The sequence below is a fragment of the Mustelus asterias genome, chromosome 9 (assembly GCF_964213995.1).
Source record: "Mustelus asterias chromosome 9, sMusAst1.hap1.1, whole genome shotgun sequence".
NCBI lineage: Eukaryota > Metazoa > Chordata > Chondrichthyes > Carcharhiniformes > Triakidae > Mustelus > Mustelus asterias.
Window position 1 is genome coordinate 133,501,547 of NC_135809.1, and position 22,237 is coordinate 133,523,783.

The 22,237-nt window shown below is 41.3% G+C and overlaps 1 protein-coding gene across 1 annotated transcript in view; it reads right to left on the minus strand.

Annotated features, from left to right (window-relative positions):
- The window catches only part of hsd17b12a (hydroxysteroid (17-beta) dehydrogenase 12a), a 169,510-nt gene extending 163,000 nt beyond the window's left edge, over window positions 1-6,510 (minus strand). Inside the window, exon 1 of the mRNA XM_078221050.1 lies at window positions 6,288-6,510. Coding sequence (XP_078077176.1) covers window positions 6,288-6,462 — 175 coding nt within the window. The 5' untranslated portion in view covers window positions 6,463-6,510. The remainder of the gene's footprint in view (window positions 1-6,287) is intronic.
- Between the last annotated feature and the right edge of the window lie 15,727 nt (window positions 6,511-22,237).

The window sequence follows — 22,237 nt, forward strand, 5'->3', positions numbered from 1 at the left end:
TCATACTAAAAAAAATGTGATATTAGAATATTGCTATCACATAGGAACAGGAATAAACCACTCAGCCCGTCAAGTCTGCTCCCCATTCAATCAGATCACAATTAATTATCTACCTCAATGCCACTTTCCCGCACTATCTCCATACCCCTCAATGTCAGTCTCCAGAAATTTATCAAGTTGTGTTTTGAACATGCTCAATGATTGAGCATCGATGGCACTGTGGGGTAGAGAATTGTGGGCGGCACAGTGGCAAGCACTGCTGCCTCTCAGTGTCAGGGGCCCGGGTTCGATTCCCGGCTTGAGTCACTGGTTGTGTGGAATCTGCACATTCTCCGTGTCTGCATGGGTTTCTTCTGGGTGCTCCAGTTTCCTCCCACAGTCTGAAAGATGTGATTAGGTGCATTGGCCGTGCTAAATTCTAATTCCAAAGATTCACCTCTAAGTGAAGAAATTCCTCCACATCTCAGTATTAAATGCCCTACCCTATGTCCTGAGATTATGGTTCCAGTGTTAGGCTCACCAGCCAGGAGAAATATCTGACCTACATCCACCCTTTAATGAGGTCATTCTTCGAAACTCTGGCAAATACAGATCCAGTTTCCTCAAACCCCTGCTAATCCCTCTGACCTACACATCTTTGTGACACTAAGGGGCAACTTTAGCATGGCCAATCCACCTGATCTGCACATTTTTGGAGTGCAGGAGGAAACCGGAGCACCTGGAGGAAACCCACGCAGACACGGGGAACATGCAAACTCCACAGACAGTCACCCAAGACCGGAATTGAACCCAGGTCCCTGGTGCTGTGAGTCTGCTAACCACTGTCACCGTGCCACCTACGTAGGTTAGTTGGATCAGCCATGGTAAATGTGTAGGATTACAAGGATTGGATGGGGGAGGGGTCCGGGGTAAGATAATTTATACAATTTAGAAATATGCATGCACCAACCCTCTCGACACCTCCAACACACTGGGATGAGGCTTATCTGGTCCAGGGAATTTATCATTCTTTAATCCAGTTATCTTTTCAAGTACTACCTCTTTACAAACACTCTTACAAACACTAATTTCTTTTAACTCCTCAATTTCACATGTTCCTCGGTCACCTAGTAATTCTGGGAGATTTTCTGTGTATTCTTCCAGGAAGACAGATGCAAAGTAACTGCTTAGTTTATCCACTATTTCCCAGTTTTCCACGATAAATTATTCTGCCCCCACCTGTAGTGGGCCCACATTTATCAGAGCTAATCTTTTGAAGCTCTTACAATCCGCTTTAATGTTCTTTGCTGGTTTGCATTGAAATTCTTTTCTCCCTTTCTTAATCAGTTCCTTGGTCCTCCTTTGCTGGATCCTAAATTGCTCCCAATCTTCAGGCTTACCACTTTTTTCCTGAGATCCTCAGAACTCATTTCCTTCAATCTAATACAATCTTCAACTTCTTTTGTTAACCACATTTACCTTTCTCTTTGGGTATTTGTACTGTAGGAGAACTTTTATCTGTTGTAGACCTTGTACTTTTTTTAAAAATGGTAGCCATTGCCTGTCTAATGTCAAACCTTACAGTGCATATTCCTAATCCACCATAGCCAGTTTGCCCCTCAATTTCCTCTCTTCAGATTTACAATCCTTGTTTCAGAATGAACTATACCACATTCAAACTTGATACAAAATTCTATCATATTATGGTCACTATTTCCCAAAAGCTCCTTGCCAGCAAGATTATCCCTTTCTCATTACACAAGACTAAATCCAAAATAGCTCCATCTCCAGTGGGCTCAATGTACTGAATCATAGAATCCCTACAGCACAGGAGGCCATTCGACCCATTGAGCCCGTACCAACAACATTCCCACCCAATCCCAGTAGCCCCACATATTTACCATCCTAATCCCCCCGACACTAAGGGGCAATTTAGAGTGGCCAATCAACTCCACCTGCACATCTTTGGACTGTGGGAAGAAACCCACGCAGACACAGGGAGAACTTGCAAACTCCACAAAGACAATCACCCGAGGCCAGAATTGAATCCAAGTCCCTGGTGGTGAGGCAGCAATGCTAACCCCCATGCCAGCCACAAACGCATGTCATACATACTCCAGGAATTCCTCCCCCATAGCATTAGTGCTGATTTGGTTAACCCAGTCTGTGTACATTGGAATAGTTGACACTGTTGGGAGTAATTGCAGTAAAGGGCAAGTTAGTGAAGTACACGGGGTGGGGGGGTGGGGGGGGGGGGGGAGAAATTAAAAGAATATGTTGATAAGAGTAAGATGAAGCAGGGCAAGAGAAGACTCACGTGAACAAGCATAGACCCATTGAGCCTCTGTGATGTAAATATTACGATACACCTGCTATAATCTAGAATGTGTACAGAAATCAATGGGCACTTGGAGAATGATAATCATAGGCAGTACGCATGGATAAAAAGAGGCACGAGAAACGAAAAAGAAAGTGATTAATATAGATTTCCAAAAAAGTACCCAATGAGACTTATGATAGAAATAAAAGCTCACAGAATTAATGAGAATATGGTCACATTGATAAAGAGATGGTTGCAAAACAGAAAGCAAATACGGGTGAAAGGAATTTTCTCAGACTGAAAGATGTGGCAAGTGTTGATGCATAAAACCCTGTGTTGACACACAAATTACCTGGTCTTAACGGGGGGGGGGGGGGGGGGGGGGGAAGGATATTGATAAGAATATCAACTAGCAGGATAGATGGGTAAAGTGCAGGTTAATGTAGAAAAAGTGGAATGATCAGTTTTAGACATAATAAGCAGAGGTAAGCATTCTTTAAGTAACTTGGTGTACACCAGCCATTAAAGTTGGCAGAAGTAGGTTAACACCAGGAAAGTCGAACAGAACCCTTGACTTTATATCTAGACACACAGAACACAAAAACATAAATGTTTAGCTCATCCAAAACATGGAACTTATTAACAGCATTACGGGAGCTCCTCATCCACACAAACAGCAGCGTTGCAAGGAGCTCACCACCACTGCTCATGCGTTCTGACGAAGTCATCAATTTGAAATAGTAACTCTGTTTCCCTCGCCACACATGCTGCCAGCCCTAAGCGTTTTCCAGCATTTTTCTGTTTCTACCTCAGATTTACAGCAGTGTCTTCCTTTTGTTTTTCTCAAGGGCACTAGGAATAGATAACAAATAATAGCCTTGCCAGCAACACCCACACCACAGGTTCTTAGACACTTTGTACAATTTCACAGATATCATTCGAGATAAGGAATTGCAGTTTTCCAAATAAATTGGAGCTTTTCCAATGCAGCTGAAAGTTAAGAGATGAACGAATAGTCATCTTAAAGACAGGAGTGCTAAGGTAAATCAAGATGAATTGTTTCTGCAAAGCAATGGCAAGAGGGAAAAGAATGAAGGTAACAAAAAAATGAAAGGGAAGATTAGAAAGTGGGAGTGGGGTGATTAGAAATTTGAATTTTCCATTATGAACTGGGGCTGAAATAGATCCTACAAATTAATTTATAAAGAGAATGAGTGTGTTGCTTGGAAGGAACAGTATGAAGTAGACAGTAGAAGAATGCAATCAGATTCACCTCGTAGAGAGAACACCCACTCACAATTGCAGGATCAAATGGTGTCCTTCTGCACTGTGACAAGCAGAATACTCTTCAATTCACAAACATACACCACAACCTACAAGAGTCAGCAGGCAAAGACTCAGGTAGTAGTGGGAGTTGCTGATCCTACCTGTAGAACTTTACTGCACAGAAAGGCATTTGGCCCTTTGTGCCTCTGCTAATTTCTTGAATGTGCTGCCCAATATAGTCCCATAATCCTCCTTTTTCCTTTTAACCCTGCAAATTAGCATTCTTCAAGTACATGGTCAATTGCTTTTTGAAAGTTTCTATAGAATCTGCTTCCATCATTCAAGGTAACACATTCCAGAAATAAAATTCTCACGAACCTTCGAACTCTTAATTTTAAATCTGTGACCTCTGCTTCTCCCTCCTTGCTCAATCAAACCCTCTCAGTTTCGTATACTTTCACTAAAACAGAAAAGGTTGAGAAGGTGCAACCCCTCTAACACAAGTTCTTCATGAACTCCCCTGTACCCTCTCGAAGGTCTTGACATCCTTCACAAAGTCTTCAGAACTGTATGCCAAACTCCCGCTCAGGCCCTTCATTGACTGAGATTTAGCATGACTTTTAGCATGTCCTTTTGACATTCAAATGCTCCGATTTACAAATCAAATCCCAGATCATCAAGTTTTGTATCACCCGCAAACTTCAGAATTGTACTCCCTATACCCAAGTCTAGTTAGTCACTTGTATGCACAGAATCCCTACAGTGCAGAAGGAGGCCATTCGGCCCATCGAGCCTGCACCGACAACAATCCCCCCAGGCCCTGTAACCCCTGCTAATCCCCACAATACCTTGGAACTGCCTCCAATGAAATAATATTTTTCCTTAAATAAAGGGATCAACTGCTTACACAATACTCCAGATGTGGTCTCACCAGTACCTTGCATGGCTGCAGCATGACTATTCAATCCCTTTAAAACAACGGCCAATATTCCATTAGCCTCCCTGATTACCTGCTGCTCCTGTGCGCTAACATTCTGCATTTTGTGCACAAGTACCCCCAAGTCATTGTGTTGCAGCTTTCTGCAGTTTTTCTTCATTTAAATAATACTGTCCTTTTGTTTGTCACATTCGCCAGATGCAAAAATAATCAAGATACTGTTACGTTGCTGGAGGAGCTGCAGTTCAGTAAGTGGGTCACGAGGGTTGGTGAAGCTGGCCCAGGACAATGGGCCCTCTGAGCAGAGGAACTATGCAGACTCTGTGCTACACCCGTACTAATGTTACCCTTACCCGAACCCCTGCTGCAATTTACAGGCTGGGCAGTAATCTCAGCATTCTGCCTTGACACCACTTTATAAGGACTCAGTCGCAGGAGTTAGTCAGCCGGCTCCCTCTCCCAGCCAAGCCGCTGAGCCCAATCCCAGTCTGACACTGCCAGCCTAGCCTGACACCATTCCCTTAGCCCAGACTAACCCCAACCATTCCCCCTCCCCTCAATCCAAACCCCATCCTCCCAGCTCAACACCCCCTTTCCCCTCCACCAACCCTGCCTGACGGCCCCCCCTCCCCATCCCGACAACCCTCCTCCTCACTCCATCCCGACGGTGCCCCCTCCTCACCCCATCCCGATGGCACCCCCCCCCCTCCTCACCCATAAAGAGCAATGTTCAGGAGATTGAACAAAAAATCAAGTCCCTTGAAGATCTTCTGGATGAATTTGATTTCATATCTAAAACTTTAAAAAGTCAAGAGCTTGAAGTCAATGGTTTAGCTCCCTCTCCGTCCCATCCCGACAGCCCCCCTCCTTGTCCCAACCTGACAGACCAAAAGACCATAAGCTATAGGAGCAAAATTAGGCCATTCAGCCCATCGAGTCTGCACCATCGCTCAATCATGGCTGATAAGTTCGCAACCCCATTTTCCCCATAACCTTGGATGCAATTAGCAATCAAGAACTTATGGATCTGAGTCTGAAATACACTCAATGACCTAGCCTCCACAGCCGTTACATGGCAATGAGTTCCACAGACCCACTCCCCTCCCCAGCCTCACAGCCCCCCCACCCCAGCCTCTCAGCCCCCCCCCCCAGCCTCACAGGCCCCCACGCTTCCCCCCCCCCCCCCCCAGCCTCACAGCACCCCCCCCACACAGCCTCACAGCCAACCCCCCCAGCCCCCCCCACACACTTCCCCCCCCCCAGCCTCACAGCCACCCCCCCCCCCGGCTCACAGCCCCTCCCCAAAGCTCCCAACCCCCCACACTCCCCCCCCACAGCCTCACAGCCACCCCCCTCCCCCCAGCCTCACAGCCCCCCCCCCACACTCCCCCCCCCAGGCTCACAGCCACCCCCCCCCCCCCCCCCCAGGCTCACAGCCACCACCCCCCCCCCCCCCCCCAGGCTCACAGCCACCACCCCCCCCCCCCCAGGCTCACAGCCACCACCCCCCCCCCCCCAGGCTCACAGCCCCTCCCCAAAGCTCCCAACCCCCCACACTCCCCCCCCACAGCCTCACAGCCACCCCCCCCCCCCCCCAGCCTCACAGCCCCCCCCACACTCCCCCCCCCCAGGCTCACAGCCACCCCCCCCCCCCCCCCCCAGGCTCACAGCCACCACCCCCCCCCCCCAGGCTCACAGCCCCTCCCCAAAGCTCCCAACCCCCCACACTCCCCCCCACAGCCTCACAGCCCTCCTCCCCCCCCCCTCTCTCTCCTCCAAACTCACCTGCCCAACGGCCGAACTCTCCCAGCCGGAGCCCGGATCCGATCAGGAACACCTGGGCTCCCCTCAGCAGCCGCCAGGCCGCCCGCAGCGCTATCCAGGTGAAGGCGGTGACCCCGAGCCAGTAGAAGAACTGCGGGCAAGGCAGAGATTGGAGCTGCAGCACCGGAGCCGCCATCACCCTCCTCCTCAGGACAACCCGCTACTGTCTCGCGGCCGACCGGAAATACCCGCCCACACACCGGTTCGCCCGCTGATTGGCCGAGAGCCGCAGCCACGGGCCATTGGTTCGGGGGACAGGCCAATCATACCGAGACCTACCGTCACTTCCGCCGGAGCAGCTCCCCGACTGGCAGTTCACGGTGCATTGTGGGGGTTGTAGTTTCCTTCCGCCCTTCCCCTTGTTCCCGTGAGCCTCCGGGACGACAACTCCCACAATCCCCCTCTCTCAGCGAAATCTCGCCTTCTCTCGAGAGACTTCACCACCCCCACCCCCCAAAACACGGAAGTGATGGTTTTGCTCACAATGTGGACAACATTTATGGCAAATATTCAAAAGATACACAAAATATTAAGGCATAAAATCCAGGGTTACCTCAGGAATCATTTATTGCAATTCCTACTCTTTTCACAATAAATGTCATTTTGTCCAACACTCGTGTTTCAGTCAGAACCCTTCAAATACATTGCATTGCAAACAGATTTCTGCTCACTCTTAAACAATGTCATTTCATTTGAAAATATATTTTTAAATTTATTTTGCCTTGTTGCCTGGAATGTATGTGTGAAGGCAATAAACTGGCATTTACACCCATGTTGCCACAAGTGTCAACTGGGGTTGCAATCTAACTTTTAAATATAATCTCAAAAGCAACAAACATGACATTTCTGAGTTGACTTTGTGGTTAAGTAAAGAAGAGAAATTTGAGTGAAATGTGTTAATTTTGTCATTGTAAAGTACCTATCTGCATTTCATGCTACAAGACGTTGAGACCAAAATAGTGTTCTGAAACATCAAAAATAATATTTGTAATATATCTTTGATACCTGTGTTCTGATATTCATTGCATCTTTTATTCTACTATGTTTGAAGACATCACATTACATAGCAGTAAACATCTCAATTTTTGTGTTTCATTGTCCTTCTAATTCAATATGAACAAAAATTATTCATTTGCAATTTTATTTATCTTAATGCAAATTATATTTCTCTCAAATTATATTTCCTAGTAATATAATCACACAACAGCTGCAAACAATACTATGAAACTATAATAGTGCAATCTACGTTTTACCTGTGCTCTGCTACTTCCATTAATTTTTGAACTACCCTGTTATATTTTTTATCCTTTAAGAGATACGCAACGGTAACAAAAATTACATCTAATTACTCGAGATTATCCTTATTCATACAAAATGCATTGAACGAGATCTTCCAATATATTTAAGCACAACAAGAGCAACTATAGCTCTGCATTTAACCAAATGTAGAGCAGAATGTAAACCAGCAGAACACTATCTATTTTACATTATAATTCGCAAAAGAACTAATATTTACACATGTTTATCAATTAACAATATGTTGTATAACACAAAAAATATTAAAGTGACAATTTCCTTATGTTACCAATTGATTATTAACAGTATAGTGAATGTTCTCTCTTTAGATGTTTGATTAAATTCCTGGTAATGTTTAGATATCTAATTTCTCGCCAGAATATTATTTGTATTAATTTTTTTAGAAAGACTCGATAATGTACTACATGTTTGACGCAATTTTGTCTCCTTTAAAGAGACAAAATGCAGTATACACAACAGCAAATAATTTAGCTACATCTATTAGAATTCCATGTTGTTTATCAAGTCTTGTACCAATATAAAATTCTCATTTATTATTTCTCTTAATGGGTCCAATCACTTCTAGTCAATAATGTATATTTAAAAGAAAACATTTCAAAGTGATGTTTTAAAGCACAGATACATGAAAACACCTTCCTGTTTTATGTAAATACCTGTCAATATCTACCTCAGACATGTGAAATATCTACCCTCTGTTTTAATATAAAACATTAAGATTGTTTTCTGTTTATCTCTTTCTATTTGCTCCAACCAATGCAACCCAATCTAACCCAAACCTCTACAACAGAAATAATACTAAAAATACTGACATTTCACTTGTCCACACAATCAAAAACGTGAATGAACAATATAGCAAATTATCAGTTCATGTCTCTACTTCATTACAAAGAAGAAGTATTGGTATTTGTAATAGCTGAAAGTAATAAATGCACATTTCTGTTTTTGAATATATCCCAGATTCCTACATTTTTATAGCATAGAGATATTTTTACAGAATGTCTTTTTTTTTACCTTTAACCCTTATTTCATTGGGAGTCTTGCATGTTCCATTCATCTTTTGATTATAACAAGGGTTCTATTGAATTTATATACTACTTGTTATTTCCATTATTGTTTTACCAACTCAATAAACCAATAAAATAAAATAATTTTAAACTTTGGCTACAATAAAGTATAGTAGCATTCTCATTTAATTCTGATACAGAGAATTCTGATAATTCTGAGTATTTTACCATCAACAATTATGATATATTTCAGTTACCAGAATAAAAACTCAATGTATATTGTTAGCGTCAAAATGATCAGCTACCATAAAATTAATTGTCTACACGAAATTTTAGACTTCATCTGCAATGTTATATACATTCTAATTTAACATTGTAATCCCTATTTAATAAAATAGAGATTTGAATTTCTATTATAGAATGCATACTTTTTTCATAAGTGAATGTTTCTTTTTTAGAATCTGGAATCTGCTGTCCAAGTTGACCAGGAAAAGGTTATTGTATGTAGGGGGAAATAGTAAAAATTTGGGGAAAAGTCTGAAATGTGAACTGTCTATACATATGTAAAAATAGGATGCAATATTTCTGCTGTTACTCATGAGAAAATAATATTCCTTTAATATGATACTATCTGGAGGAGCACAATTCATATACTATGCTATGCATTACATATAACATATATACAAACAAGTTACATTATATATGGGTATTTTCTACTGCATACAAGCCCAAGATTAAAGCATCTTTACTACCAAAGACAAAATATTGGTTATTTAATGTGCTTAAAAAGTGGGAGATAAGCATTTGACAGATTCCTATGAAATGTTATATGTTTGCTTTCATCGGTTATCAAATAGGACCGACAAGACTGTCTATTGATCATTCCTTTAGAAGTATATTTGGTTAAAATGGTTTTCAAAACTGGCAATACACTTGCATTATTTAATAAAATACTCTTAACATACAAGTCAAAGCTTTTTTTTGGAATACCGCTATAAAAATGGAAAGCTGTTTGTCTACCTTGGGGCTAAATATTATGTGATATATTCATCCTATCTTCTAAAATCTTTCATACGTTCATCATTTTTAAAAATCTATGTTTTGGGGACAGTAGAAGCAAAATAGTATGACAGATTTAGTGCATAGCTCATGTGAATAACAAGCATTTTAACAATATATGTTTTGAAAAATATGTTTAAGATATTTGGCAGCACCAGGCTCAAATCTATTTTGTTTCTAAAGATGGTCATGATAGTTTGCATACTTAAAACACAAAAGGTCAAAGGGAAGGGGAAATATCAATATTTCCCCTTCCAATTTTGTCCCAATTTCTCAACCTCTCTTTTTCAAATGATTCCCTTTTTTTGGAGTATGGGTCATTGGGTCCTAGCAATCAAAAGGGTCAACCTTCATACCTGACACAAGACAGTGAACACCAGGGGATCATTTGATTATGGGGAAGGCAGCATTACAGATATGTTCTATCCTTTATTTTATCCTAATTTCTCAACCTCGCTCTTTCAGTTGTTTTTTTTGTTTGGGGTATAGGTCATTGGGTCCTAGCAATCAAAAGGGTCAACCTTCATGCCTGACGCAAGATAGTGATCACCTGGAGATTATTTGACAATGGGGAAGGGAGCATTACAGATGTGTCCTATTTTTTATTCTATCAATGTTAAAATATATTAACTTCTTACTTGGAGTGCATAGACAATTAAATCTTTTCTAAGGTCAGCTGACTGAAGATTGGGTAAAAATACAAACATGGGATCTTCCTGCTCTGCATGGTTTATTAACAGCCATGTGATGTATTTACCCTCTGATCAATTGTGGAAGGATAGAGATGTCATGTTTAAGATAACATTTTCCAGATTTGCCATTCAACATATGGTTAACTCCAGATTGGTCAACTTTACAAGAAAAATCATATCCAGAAATATGTAATGTGGTCCTTTGAAACAAATTATTGCAAAAGCCATGTAGTAGCATTTTAAAGATGTACAATTTATTAGTTGCTTCTTTATCAAATTCAGTTAAGTATCATCATGACATTATTTGGAGCATTAACGTATTTTGCATCATATGTTTAATTCCGAAATATCTATCTTCAGGTGACATGACATTATTTCACCTAGAAAGGAAACTAGTCAAATGCCTGGTGTCTTAACTATCTTTCCAAAATGAGTTATCTTTACTTAGCTAAAGGTGTTCAATTTGTCATTCAACTTGTAATCTGTACTAAAAATCAGACAGAATACCTATGTTTTGTTATGTATCTTTTCCGTGTACTTTCTTTTTTAACCCTTTGTCATGGTCAGCTCCAAAACTTTAATTATGCAAAGGGTATTGAAGAAAAAACGTAGTTTAATATGGCAAAGGGTTAAAATAAATACATTTGCTGAAAATTGACCAACATTGATTTGGAAAATGATCATGTTAAGTTAAAAGTATTAGATTTAAGAATCAAAAGTAGCTTAATAGCACAGAATAAATAAAGATAAGTAAATCAGAGATAGATAGATAGATAGATAGATAGATAGATAGATAGATAGATAGATAGATAGATAGATAGATAGATAGATAGATGTTAAAGTTTATTTATTAGTGTCAAAAGTAAGCTTACATTAACACTGCAATGAAGATCTGAAATTATAGATGCTTTCTATAAATCCCCCTAAAGAATGCAATGTACCAGATGGAAAATAAACAAAAAGTACTTCTGAAAAAGCAATTCTACAATTTCTGTGGCTTTACATTAGAAGAGCCAGTACCTTTCTTTTCTCGTAGATTTATTTTCATAATTGATATGAGATTAGTTGACACCAATGAGAAGAATAACTTCTGTGTGGCATGTTTGTGAAGAATTTACAATCCAGGAATTAAATGATTTGCTTTTAAGGATTGTTCAAAACTCAGGTACAGACCAAGCACAAATTAGATGCACTCAGTTTACTTTATCTACTTTATTTAACTTGCTCCAAACTAGACAAATATCTCATAGAATCTGGTTTCTTTCAGCACGTTTGATCAAATCATACAGACCCCTCTTCAGTGATTTGTTCTATAGAACTTTATTTCTTTAATTTCATGAAAACCTACAGAGTAATTGTGAATTCCTATCGACTTATTTTGAGGCTGAGCCCATGTATTAACTATCTGGCAATTTCTCTGACATTTCAAGTTGTGTAAGGTTAAAACAAGGGATTTGGTGAAAAGGTGAAATGTGTATGGTTCAGGTTTGGAAGGGGATGAATTCTGGATTCTCTTCTCTATTTTAGTTTCCCCTTTAATTTTTCCTACTTTCTACATGATAGCTAGTGCTAATGTTACAAAACTTAGCCATTTGTTAGCCATCACTTTAATGTAATTCAAGCTTTATTTCTTCTTTTATCTAGCACGATATTTGGTAATAGCCAACTTTCTTTAATTCAAACCTATGTCCTGGACTTTTGGTTGGAATTGTATTCCCATTTAACCAGGACTATGTAATATGCAATACTATCCATTATTTTTTTGCTACTAAGTACTGGTGATCAAAAGGTAACACCAATTGGATTAAATCTTTAAATAACTAGTTTATTTAATAAATAAAATAGAAAGTTGTTTATTATAAGGGGAGCCTGATTTATTCTGTAATACATGAACACAAATATTTTTGTTACTAATTACCTATTCTGGTGATATTCACGTTCTTTCACAGAATAGCTAATTTGTCTAAACTACAAAATGCAGTACAAATTTGCAAAATGAAATATTAACCTTACTGGGTCTCAGAAAGTTTATTTAAACTAAATGTTTAAAGGAAAAAACTAATTCAATATATTCCAAATCCTTAAGAAACCTCAAAAATCCACATAGATCTTACAGAAAGTAGTTTAATTATGTCTATCAGATGTATTGCTATTATTTACATCTTGAGATTATACATATGGTAGTCTCTTTCACAAAAGAAAAGTATTGGATATGGAGTTGTAGGAAACCTAAAATGTGTCCTACCTTTTATAACTGTGCAAAATGGTTACTTTGCTATAATAGCTTCCTTTTTCTGTTTCCTTCAGTTCATACAAGCAACTAAAGATTGCAAACAAAAATAGCTCATTTTTGTGCATATTATCATTTAATTGTTGTCTATCTGAGAAAGCGTGTTTGATGTCAAGTTGGGTATCAATTTGCTAAATGGAGAATATTCTTTATCCAGCAATGTACCATTTAGATTTGTTTACTGTGTGAAAATGGCAGCATTTAATATGTGCACACAATTTTTTTAATTTAAGAACTGGGACCTTACCTGATTTTTATAAGAATGTCCTGCTATTTAAGTTCTCAGAAACTTCATGTACAGGTATAGCCTTTCTTCTATAAGATAATACAAGTCTTGATATACCATGCCAAATTACGGTAGACATAAAAATGTCCTGCATGGAGTAAAGAGGACATATATTAGTTAACAGCAAAATATAGCACGTCTCCAAGATAAATTGTTACTACGTATAAGCTAAAAATATATTTTCAAAAATATTTGTTCAGTTGTCGAAGTTTTGTTGCATAATGTTAGCTCTCATGTATGTTCATTTAAATCTAAGATTTTGACTTGAATGATCTAACAAGAAAAGGTGATGCATTTACTTTAGAGAAATGCCTATTCTGCTGAATTTAATCACAATTATCAATTATATTTCAGTAGTCAAAACAAGGATGTGGTTGCAATTGTTCATGTGATAGTTTTTAACTGTGCATATGGAGAGTTAATCAGATCCTTGATTATTATTATTGCTTCATTACCTTTTGCATAGGGTACATGTCATGGTTATGGCAAGGTAATTTAAACTACATAAATCAGGTTGACTTAGAAAGTCAAGTCTTGCTATGGTTTGACTTCATTGTCCATTTCAGATGCTGTGTAAAATTGTCAACATTTTTATAAGTCTCATCAATTGGGTATAAAGATATAAAATATTATTGAGGAGTCCTTATATGTGCATGATCACTCGGATTATCCTGTTGAAGAATGGTTATGTCATTAGTATTAAAAGGTAGAGATATTTTATCACGTCAGACCTAAATTAGACAATCACGCTACTATTATCATTGCATATTGAGTTCCTGTTTTTGGTCTTGTTATGATAGCATACATAGAATATAATAGATTTTGCTTTAAAGATGTATTGGTTAAAAGGGGGAAGAGGGAATAATCTAGAAAATTCTACAGCAGATTAAACTAGCTAAAGAATCCTACAAGACTCAAAATGTTAACCAATACAATCTACCTTATCACATTGAAGTTGTTTATATGATTAAGAGAATGCAGTTTAGAAAGTAGGATCTTCTCATCTGTTACATTACAGCTACTTCATGTTTTCACCAATATTATTTGGTTAAATGCAAAACACAAATGCTTACACCTCTAATTAGCCTTCAGATTGGTAACTTTGTAAATATGTGTACGCCATTTGTGTAGATTAGGGAAAATAATAAAATGGAGTATTAGCAAGGTAGCCTGTGGTGCATGCAGAGATAATACTAGGATAAAAAGTTATTGTTTACAAGACTATGACGTGAATGAATTGTGGTAAATATTATATCCTTTAGATTGTAATAATTAAAGAGAATGCCAATTAGACAGTTTATTCTACAGAAATAAGATTATTTTGTGTACATTACTTTTATGGAGTAAGAAACCACATGATCAGATAGATATCTTTTGAATACTGGAATAACATCATCACCAAAATTTAGCTTCTGTAAATAAGACTGGCTTGAATATTAATAATTATTAAGACAACTTGACGAGCACTGTATTGATACCATAAATTTTAAAAGAAACTTAACATCCTGCTTGGATTTCTAGAAACTACAAAGTTTGCAATACATATATACAAGCAATTGAAAAATAAAACTGGATCATAAGATGGTCATTTGTGTCAAGGGATCTACAGTAAGACATTGAGATAGAGGATCAGCCGTGATCATGTTGAATGGTGGAGCAGGCTCGAAGAATAGAATGGCCTACTCCTGCTCCTATTTTCTATGTTTTTATTTGAATGGTGTATACTCTCTTCCACCTTCTTCTGTCGGGAAAAAGATACAAAAGTCTGAGGTCACGTACCAACTGACTCGAGAACAGCTTCTTCCCTGCTGCCATCAGACTTTTAGAAACCCTACAATGCAGAAGGAGGCCATTCGGCCCATCGAGTCTGCACCGACCACAATCCCACCCAGGCCCTACCCCCACATATTTTTACCCGCTAATCCCTCTAACCTACACATCCCAGGACTCTAAGGGGCAATTTTAACCTGGCCAATCAACCTAACCCGCACATCTTTGGACTGTGGGAGGAAACCGGAGCACCCGGAGGAAACCCACGCAAACACGAGGAGAATGTGCAAACTCCACACAGACAGTGACCCAAGCCGGGAATCGAACTCGGGACCCTGGAGCTGTGAAGCAGCAGTGCTAACCACTGTGCTACCTCGTATTAAGTTGATCTTTCTCTGCATCCTAGCTAAGACTGTGACACTACATTCTGCACTCTCTCCTTTCCTTCTCTATGAACGGTATGCGTTGTCTGTGTAGCGCGCAAGAAGCAATACTTTTCACTGTATACTAATACATGTGACAATAATAAATCAAATTAAAAAGAAAAGCCAGTCCAGTTTAGAAAGATCAGCTGTTATCTTGTCATACCACCTACATTTCAAGCATCCTAAGCCTAAAATGTGAGGATTTTTAGAAGGGGCAGGAAATAGAATGTGGCTCCAGCAACTACATCAATATGCTGGAGGCTTTTTCCACCTGATGTGGACATCAGATCCCATGGCAGACATTCCATATGTGAAATATGAGTCCTTCCTCACGTAAAAGACAGCAGAAGTGAAATGTGACATATAGCTTGTGCTACAGTTTAGAAAGTTAAAAATAATGGAACTGTAACATCATAAACTCAAGTGAAATTGTGAGAATGCAACATTGTGTTCTTTAAAATACTGTGAATCCTGGAAATCTGAAAGAGAAATGGAAAGTGCTAGAAAAACTCAGCAGGTTGGGCAGCATCTGTGGAGAGAGAAACAGAGTTAATGTTTCAGGACTGTGAATATTATATCATATTGTATATTCAATTCTGCAAAAAGTACAAAAAATCTCAAATTTATCACGTGCACTTCTTACATCAATAAATATAAATATTTAAATACTTTGCAGGAACGCAATACTTGTGACAATGCAAATTATGCTGTTACATTAGTTCCTCTTACATAGTGGATTCTGATTCCAACAACAAGTTATATTTGTCTAGTTAAACACAAAATATTGCAGATGCTGGAATCTGAAACAAAAACAGAAAAATGCTGGAATATTTCAGCAGGTCTGACAGCATCTGTGGAGAGAGTACAGGCAACATTTTGAGTCTAGGTGACCCTTCATCATATATTTATATAGTGCCTTCCATGTCTGAAAGGTCCTAAGATGCTTCACCGGAGCATTACAGATGCACCATAGAAAGCATTCTTTCTGGTTGTATCACAGCTTGGTACGGCTCCTGCTCTGTCCAAGGTCGTAAGAAACTACAAAGGGTCATGAACAAAGCCCAGTCCATCATTCAAACCAGCTTCCCAGCCATTGACTCCGTCTACAAGTCCTGCTGCCTCAGAAAAGCAGCCAGCATAATTAAGGACTTCAGGCACCCCGGACATACTCTCTTCCACCTTCTTCTGTCAAGAAAAAGATATAAAAGTCTGAGGTCACGTACCAACCGACTCAAGAACAGCTTCTTTCCTGCTGCCATCAGACTTTTGAATGGACCTACCTTGCATTAAGTTGATCTTTTTCTACACCCTAGCTATGACTGTAACACTACATTCTGCACTCTCTCCTTTCCTTCTCTATGTACGGTATGCTTTGTCTGTATAGCAAGAAACAATGTATTTTACTGTATACTAATACATGTGACAATAATAAATCAAATCAAAGTATGACATTAAACCATGTAGGGAGATGGGAGGTCACATAACCAAAAGCTTAATTAAAGAGGCCAGGTTTAAGGATTGTCTTAAAGGACAAAAGGGAGGTAGAGAAGCAGAGACGTTTAAGGAGGGAATTCCAGAGCTTGAGGGGTCCAGGCAACTGAAGACACAGCTACCGAAGATGATGCAATTATGATTGGGAATGGACTAGGCCAGAATTACAGCAGTGTGGATATCTTGGAGGGTCGTCCAGTTGGAAGAGATTACAAGGATGGGGGCAAAAAAGAAAATGCTGGAAAATCTCAGCTCTGATGAAGGGTCATCCAGACTCAAAACGTTGATTAGATTCTCTCTCCACAGATGCTGCCAGACCTGTTGAGATTTTCCAGCATTTTCTTTTTTGTTTCTGATTCCAGCATCTGCAGTATTTTGCTTTTATACAAGGCTGGGGGTGGGGTGGGGGGGCAAGGCCATGGAGGGATTTGAAAAGAAGGATGAGAATTTTAAAATCAGGAGCCAATGTACAAGCACAGAGGTGATCGAGGGGATAGGGAAGCGGGACTAGAAAGGATGTCAGTATTCAGGAAAAAAAAAGCATATTTTGAAGTAGTATGTGTGACATGTTGTAAACAGTTGATACATACCGTGTGGCATTCTGTATATAAACTCCTAACTATACTCATAATTACTTGAATATACATGCTATCCTTGCACTGCAACAGTGCCTACACTTCAAAAGTACTCCTTTAATTGGAAACCACTTGGGACATTCTGGGATGATAAAAGTGCTATATAAATGCAAGTCTTTTTCTTCAATCATTCCAGTCTGCTTTCCGCAAAATAAAAAGAAGTTCCTATTGTTCAACCAGAGGTATCTTTTCATTATAAATTGAATTGCTGCAAGACAGGACGGCACGGTGGCACAGTGATTAGCACTCCTGCCTCACCAGGGACCCAGGTTCAATTCCAGCCTCAGGTCATTGTCTGTGTAGAGTTTGCACAATCTCCCTGTGGGTTTCCTCCGGGTGCTCCGGTTTCCTCCCACAGTCCAAAGACATGCGGGTTAGGTTGATTGGCCGTGCTAAATTGACCCTAGTGTCAAGGGGGTTAGCAGGGTAAATGTGTGGGGTCACGGAAATAGGGCCTGGGTGGGATTGTGGTCGGTGCAGACTCGATGGGCCAAATGGCCTCCTTCTACACTGTAGGATTCTATTAAATGCTAATGTGATGGGTGTACCTACAAAACATGGACTGCAGCAGTTCAAGAAAGTGGCTCACCACTACCTTCTCAGGGGCAGTTAGAGATGGGTAATAAAATGCTGGCCTAGCCAGCGACAGCCACATCCTGACACTGAATTTACAAAGTCGACAAATTTGCTGCCGATATGGGTACAAAGATCAAAGTACTTTCCTTCAAATTAAGCTGGCTTCCCTGCATTACCTCAGTCATTTAGTTGACATGGCCTTTATCAAGTAGTCTCAATTTATGAAACCAGTCTCTCTAAACAGCAAAGAGGAAACTTGATGTTGAAGGAAGAACCTTCATTTTAGAAGCACTTGTAGCCCCTGTAAATGTGGTTCTGGGCCTATGGACGTTAACGTATAAATGAAGTCAGAATCAAGTGGTTAACTTCATTGTGGTGAAGATGAAAGGTGTTAGAAAAAAAACAAATGCTTTGCCACAAGGTGACTAAGACATTGGAGCATTAAAGAAATGGGTTTTAAGAGGATCATGAATAATCTTCAGTAGGTTTACATGGTCACACAAAAGTTCAATTTAAAATACAGTTATTGCTGCATCAGAAGGGCAGTGATTTGTTCCCAGGTCATGTTTTTGCAACAATCCTCTTGGTACATGGAGGGTAAGAGAGAGAAAGACGCAGAGAGAGAGAGGGATGGAGCTGGTACATCTTCCATCAGATTTTGGAAACAGCCAGGCATGCCGAATTTTGCTTTACTTTTTTCATCCAAACTCACAATTTCTTAGTTCCTATGATTACAACTCCCTGTCCTGATGTTCAGCAAAGGATAACAGTGTCTACCATCTCCCTCTAGGTAATATTACCGAACATCAGAGATGCCCAGGCGGAGACTGCGTGCTACTTTTCGGGGTTAAACCGTGTATCATTATCCAGGCTTGGTAATATTTCCCCTGCGAAGAGATATTATATTCTTTGTTTTTTCCTCTTCATTTTTGAGTTGAGTAAAGGACAGAATGATTCACTGATATCCGATATTCACTGTCTTTAACTTTCTAATTCGACTTTCCAAAGTATTCCAAATGAAACTCCACACCAACTGAAAAGTTTTTCCTGCCGAAGTGAGCACAATACGCCGACGAGGATCCTTTTTAAAAGATATCACTGATTGCAAACATGCAAACGGATCTCACTCACTGTTACTGCGTCTCAAAGCTCGAGTGAGTTCGGGTGCAGCGAAGGGGAGATCATTTCTGCTCCCGTTTTACCTGAACCCCTATTTAACTGTATATTAATTGCAGCCCTTACCTCACCCCCACCCCCCCGGCCTGGGCTGAACAGGGAGCGGTAATGTGTTACTTTACAGTTGTTAAAGGAGTGTTAAAAAAGGAAATCCGACTGGGTGAGAATAGCGGGAGCATGGCACTGCCGTGCACGTTCTCGGTGTGTCGGTGTGGACTGAGACTCTCTCCCTCGCTTATTTATGGAGAAAGTTTGGAAGTTATTTTTTGCATTCCCCTGTCTATTTTGCATTCCTTATTTATCTCGATTAAACAGCTGGCAAAGCATTGCTAATGTGGCAATATCCTTATTGCAAAAGGATATAGAGTATGGGGTTTTATACAGCCATTTTGTCGGGGCTCCGGCACACAGCTCGGCGCTGGCAGATTCTCAGTGTTTATTGTGGAGGCAGAATGGGTGTCCTTACATCAACTTTTCTCTTTGATTTCATTTTAAAAAGTGCATTCTCATTTATTGTGGCCCTGGGTGAGCCAGTGGTGTGACAGAGGGGTGTTGCGAAGAGAAAGAAAGTTGGGAGCAGGTTGGAGGGGGGAGATGTCTGCTGTCTTGTAGTTGGAGAGAAGTTGGGTGCATGTGCTCCTGGTGAGCTGGGCTGTGATGGGGAGGCTGTTCAGCCCTTCTTCTTCTTGCCCCCTTTCTCTCTCTCTCTCCCCCCCCCCCCCCCCCTCCTCCTCCGTCTCTCCCTCTTCCCGGGCGCGGCGATTGTCCTGTTTGCAGCATCTTCTTGGCTTTTCCGCGGATCCTCGATGAATGCGTCCTCCGCGAATGCTTTTTGGGGTAAGGGCTTCCCGGTTACAGAGTCACAAACAGCAAGCCCAGACCGCAAAAAGATTCGAGAAAGACAGATCAGCTCTGAGTGTGAGTGTTGTGCTAGGAAGGGGGGGGGGTGGGGGAAAGCAACGGGGAAACGGCACAAAAAATTCCACGGGTGGACAGAAGCGAAGATGTTGCACGTTTTGCAGTTCGCCCAGTCTATCTTCAGATGGAGCCGTTCCTTGGCCTCTCAGAGCTCGGGTTCCCCCCACCCCCCCATTCCTCTCCACGACGTGTCTGGAGCTACCCACATCCATCGCCATCCTGACACGATCCAGGCTTTTCCCCATCTCCTCGAAGGCAGTGCCTCCGCCCATCCATTGTACTCAGTCGCACAGCCTGCTTGTGATTTTAAACACCGGGGTGTACAGACAAGAGAGGGACATAGACAGAGGGAGGGAGGGAGAGGGAGACAGACACGGGGATGCAGCTGCTGGAGGGAGGAATGGGCTGGAATCCTAGCGAGGAGCGGGATCTTTCCCGAGTGCAGCCTGTGCTGCAGACTGCTAGCGCTGCGTAAAAGGCGACTTGTACCCTGACCAGTAAATAAATACAGCCCGGCGCGCAAGCTGATTGGTGTCCACCGAATCGTCACCGTCCAATCCCGGCGCAGCTCATTTCCAGGGCCCCCCTTTCAAAAAAAAATCCATCCCAATTAAACCCAACTCCACAGCAAAGCCTCACAGCAAGTCCCAGCCAGTGGGCAGCCTGTCCCCAGCAAGCATCCACCTCCTTCTGGGTCCACTCCTTGTCCAGCAGGTCCAGCCAGGAGGGGAGGGGAGGCAAACTGTGTGATGACACTGAATGGATACAAAGGCAAACTTCACTGTCATTATCCACCAAGCTCCAAAGGAGGCAAGTCCGCCAAACCCTGTCTGATTTGACTGCTGGAAGTGTGCACGGACTGTGGATAGAAAGCAGCGTCCAGTTAATGTCACAACGCAGGTGAGGTTTTAATCATTCTTGGTAATTCTCTACTGCGGCACTCCGTCCATTGAATGGGTTGTTGGATATGTTTAGGTAAAAATTGGAAGAAGTTGGGGGCGCCAAAACGCTTTGCTGCTATTATTTACATCAGGAAAGGTGTTGATTAAACAGCTCCTGCGCCCGGGTGCATTCTGTTCAACAAGGTTCAACTATGATGCTCCTTTGGAGAAGTCAGTACAAGCTCGATGGGCCGAATGCCCCCCTCCTTGCTGCTCCCTAACGATTCTGTCACAATCCAGCAATAATCCAAATATATTCGCGTGTTAACATTAATTACCAGTCCAAGTTATTATGACAACACCACAATGTTTGACACAACATCACACTCACATCTCAAAAGATAATGAACACCAGAAGAATTGTTTAGTTAGAAAAGTCTTGATCCACCTTACCCCCATGTCTCCCGCTTCCAGTCCCGGATTTAGCACCCTAAAGTGTCAGTGGCAATTGTAAACTAAACCTCCTCTCACCCACAGGAAGTATATAAGTTATTATACTGTGTGGGAGGGTCACGATCTTGCTAATTAGGTATTTTAGGACCAGCCCTCTCGTACTGTGGAGGATAATAAAAGATACCGAGCAGACCGGCCGGCTGTACAGCAGTCTGGTTTGCAAAGTTCTGATTGGGGAATCTTCCATTTAGGGATGGATCAAGTAAGTCACGATTTTCCCCAGTTCCCAGTGAACTGTGACTGGAGTCATGACGCATCCACGCAGATTACTCACTTAACAGTCACGACTTTGAAGCCGGTGTTGATCCACGACCGCAGTGTGGAGAAATTACATCGCCACATACTGAATTAGTTAATTCACTAATAGCCTGAGGCTAATGAGGTTAGGGTTTTATTTTTTGTTTTGTTTTCCCGGGAAGCGGCCAGATAGGCAGCGGTTTGGAAGGCGATGCTGTTTGTCAGCCGGAGTGTTAGTTTGCTACACGTGTTAGTTTAATCCAGTCTGCCCCGGCTTGTAAATAACGTCTGCACATCGCCCAGAAAACCTCAGCCACCTGAACTCACACTGCAACGGGCTGGTGAACTTTGGCGCTGGGTTATTTTACACGGCACCGGGGGTGCCACGCAAAGGCGGCAGCGGGTCTGTGGCTAAAGGTGGGTGTCGGTGTAGGTGGAGCAGCCTGTGTTTATTTACACAGCATGCTGTTGTCTGTAAATGCGAATCCATGTGCGAGTTCTTTATTAGACCGTGTGTATCCCGCGTCTGTGTGTGCATGACGATTAATTGTATGTTTCATGCATGGATACCTCTGCATCTGTAAGTTCCAACGACCTCTTCCTCTCTGCGTTATCCTTCACTGTGTCTAATTGCATGCTGA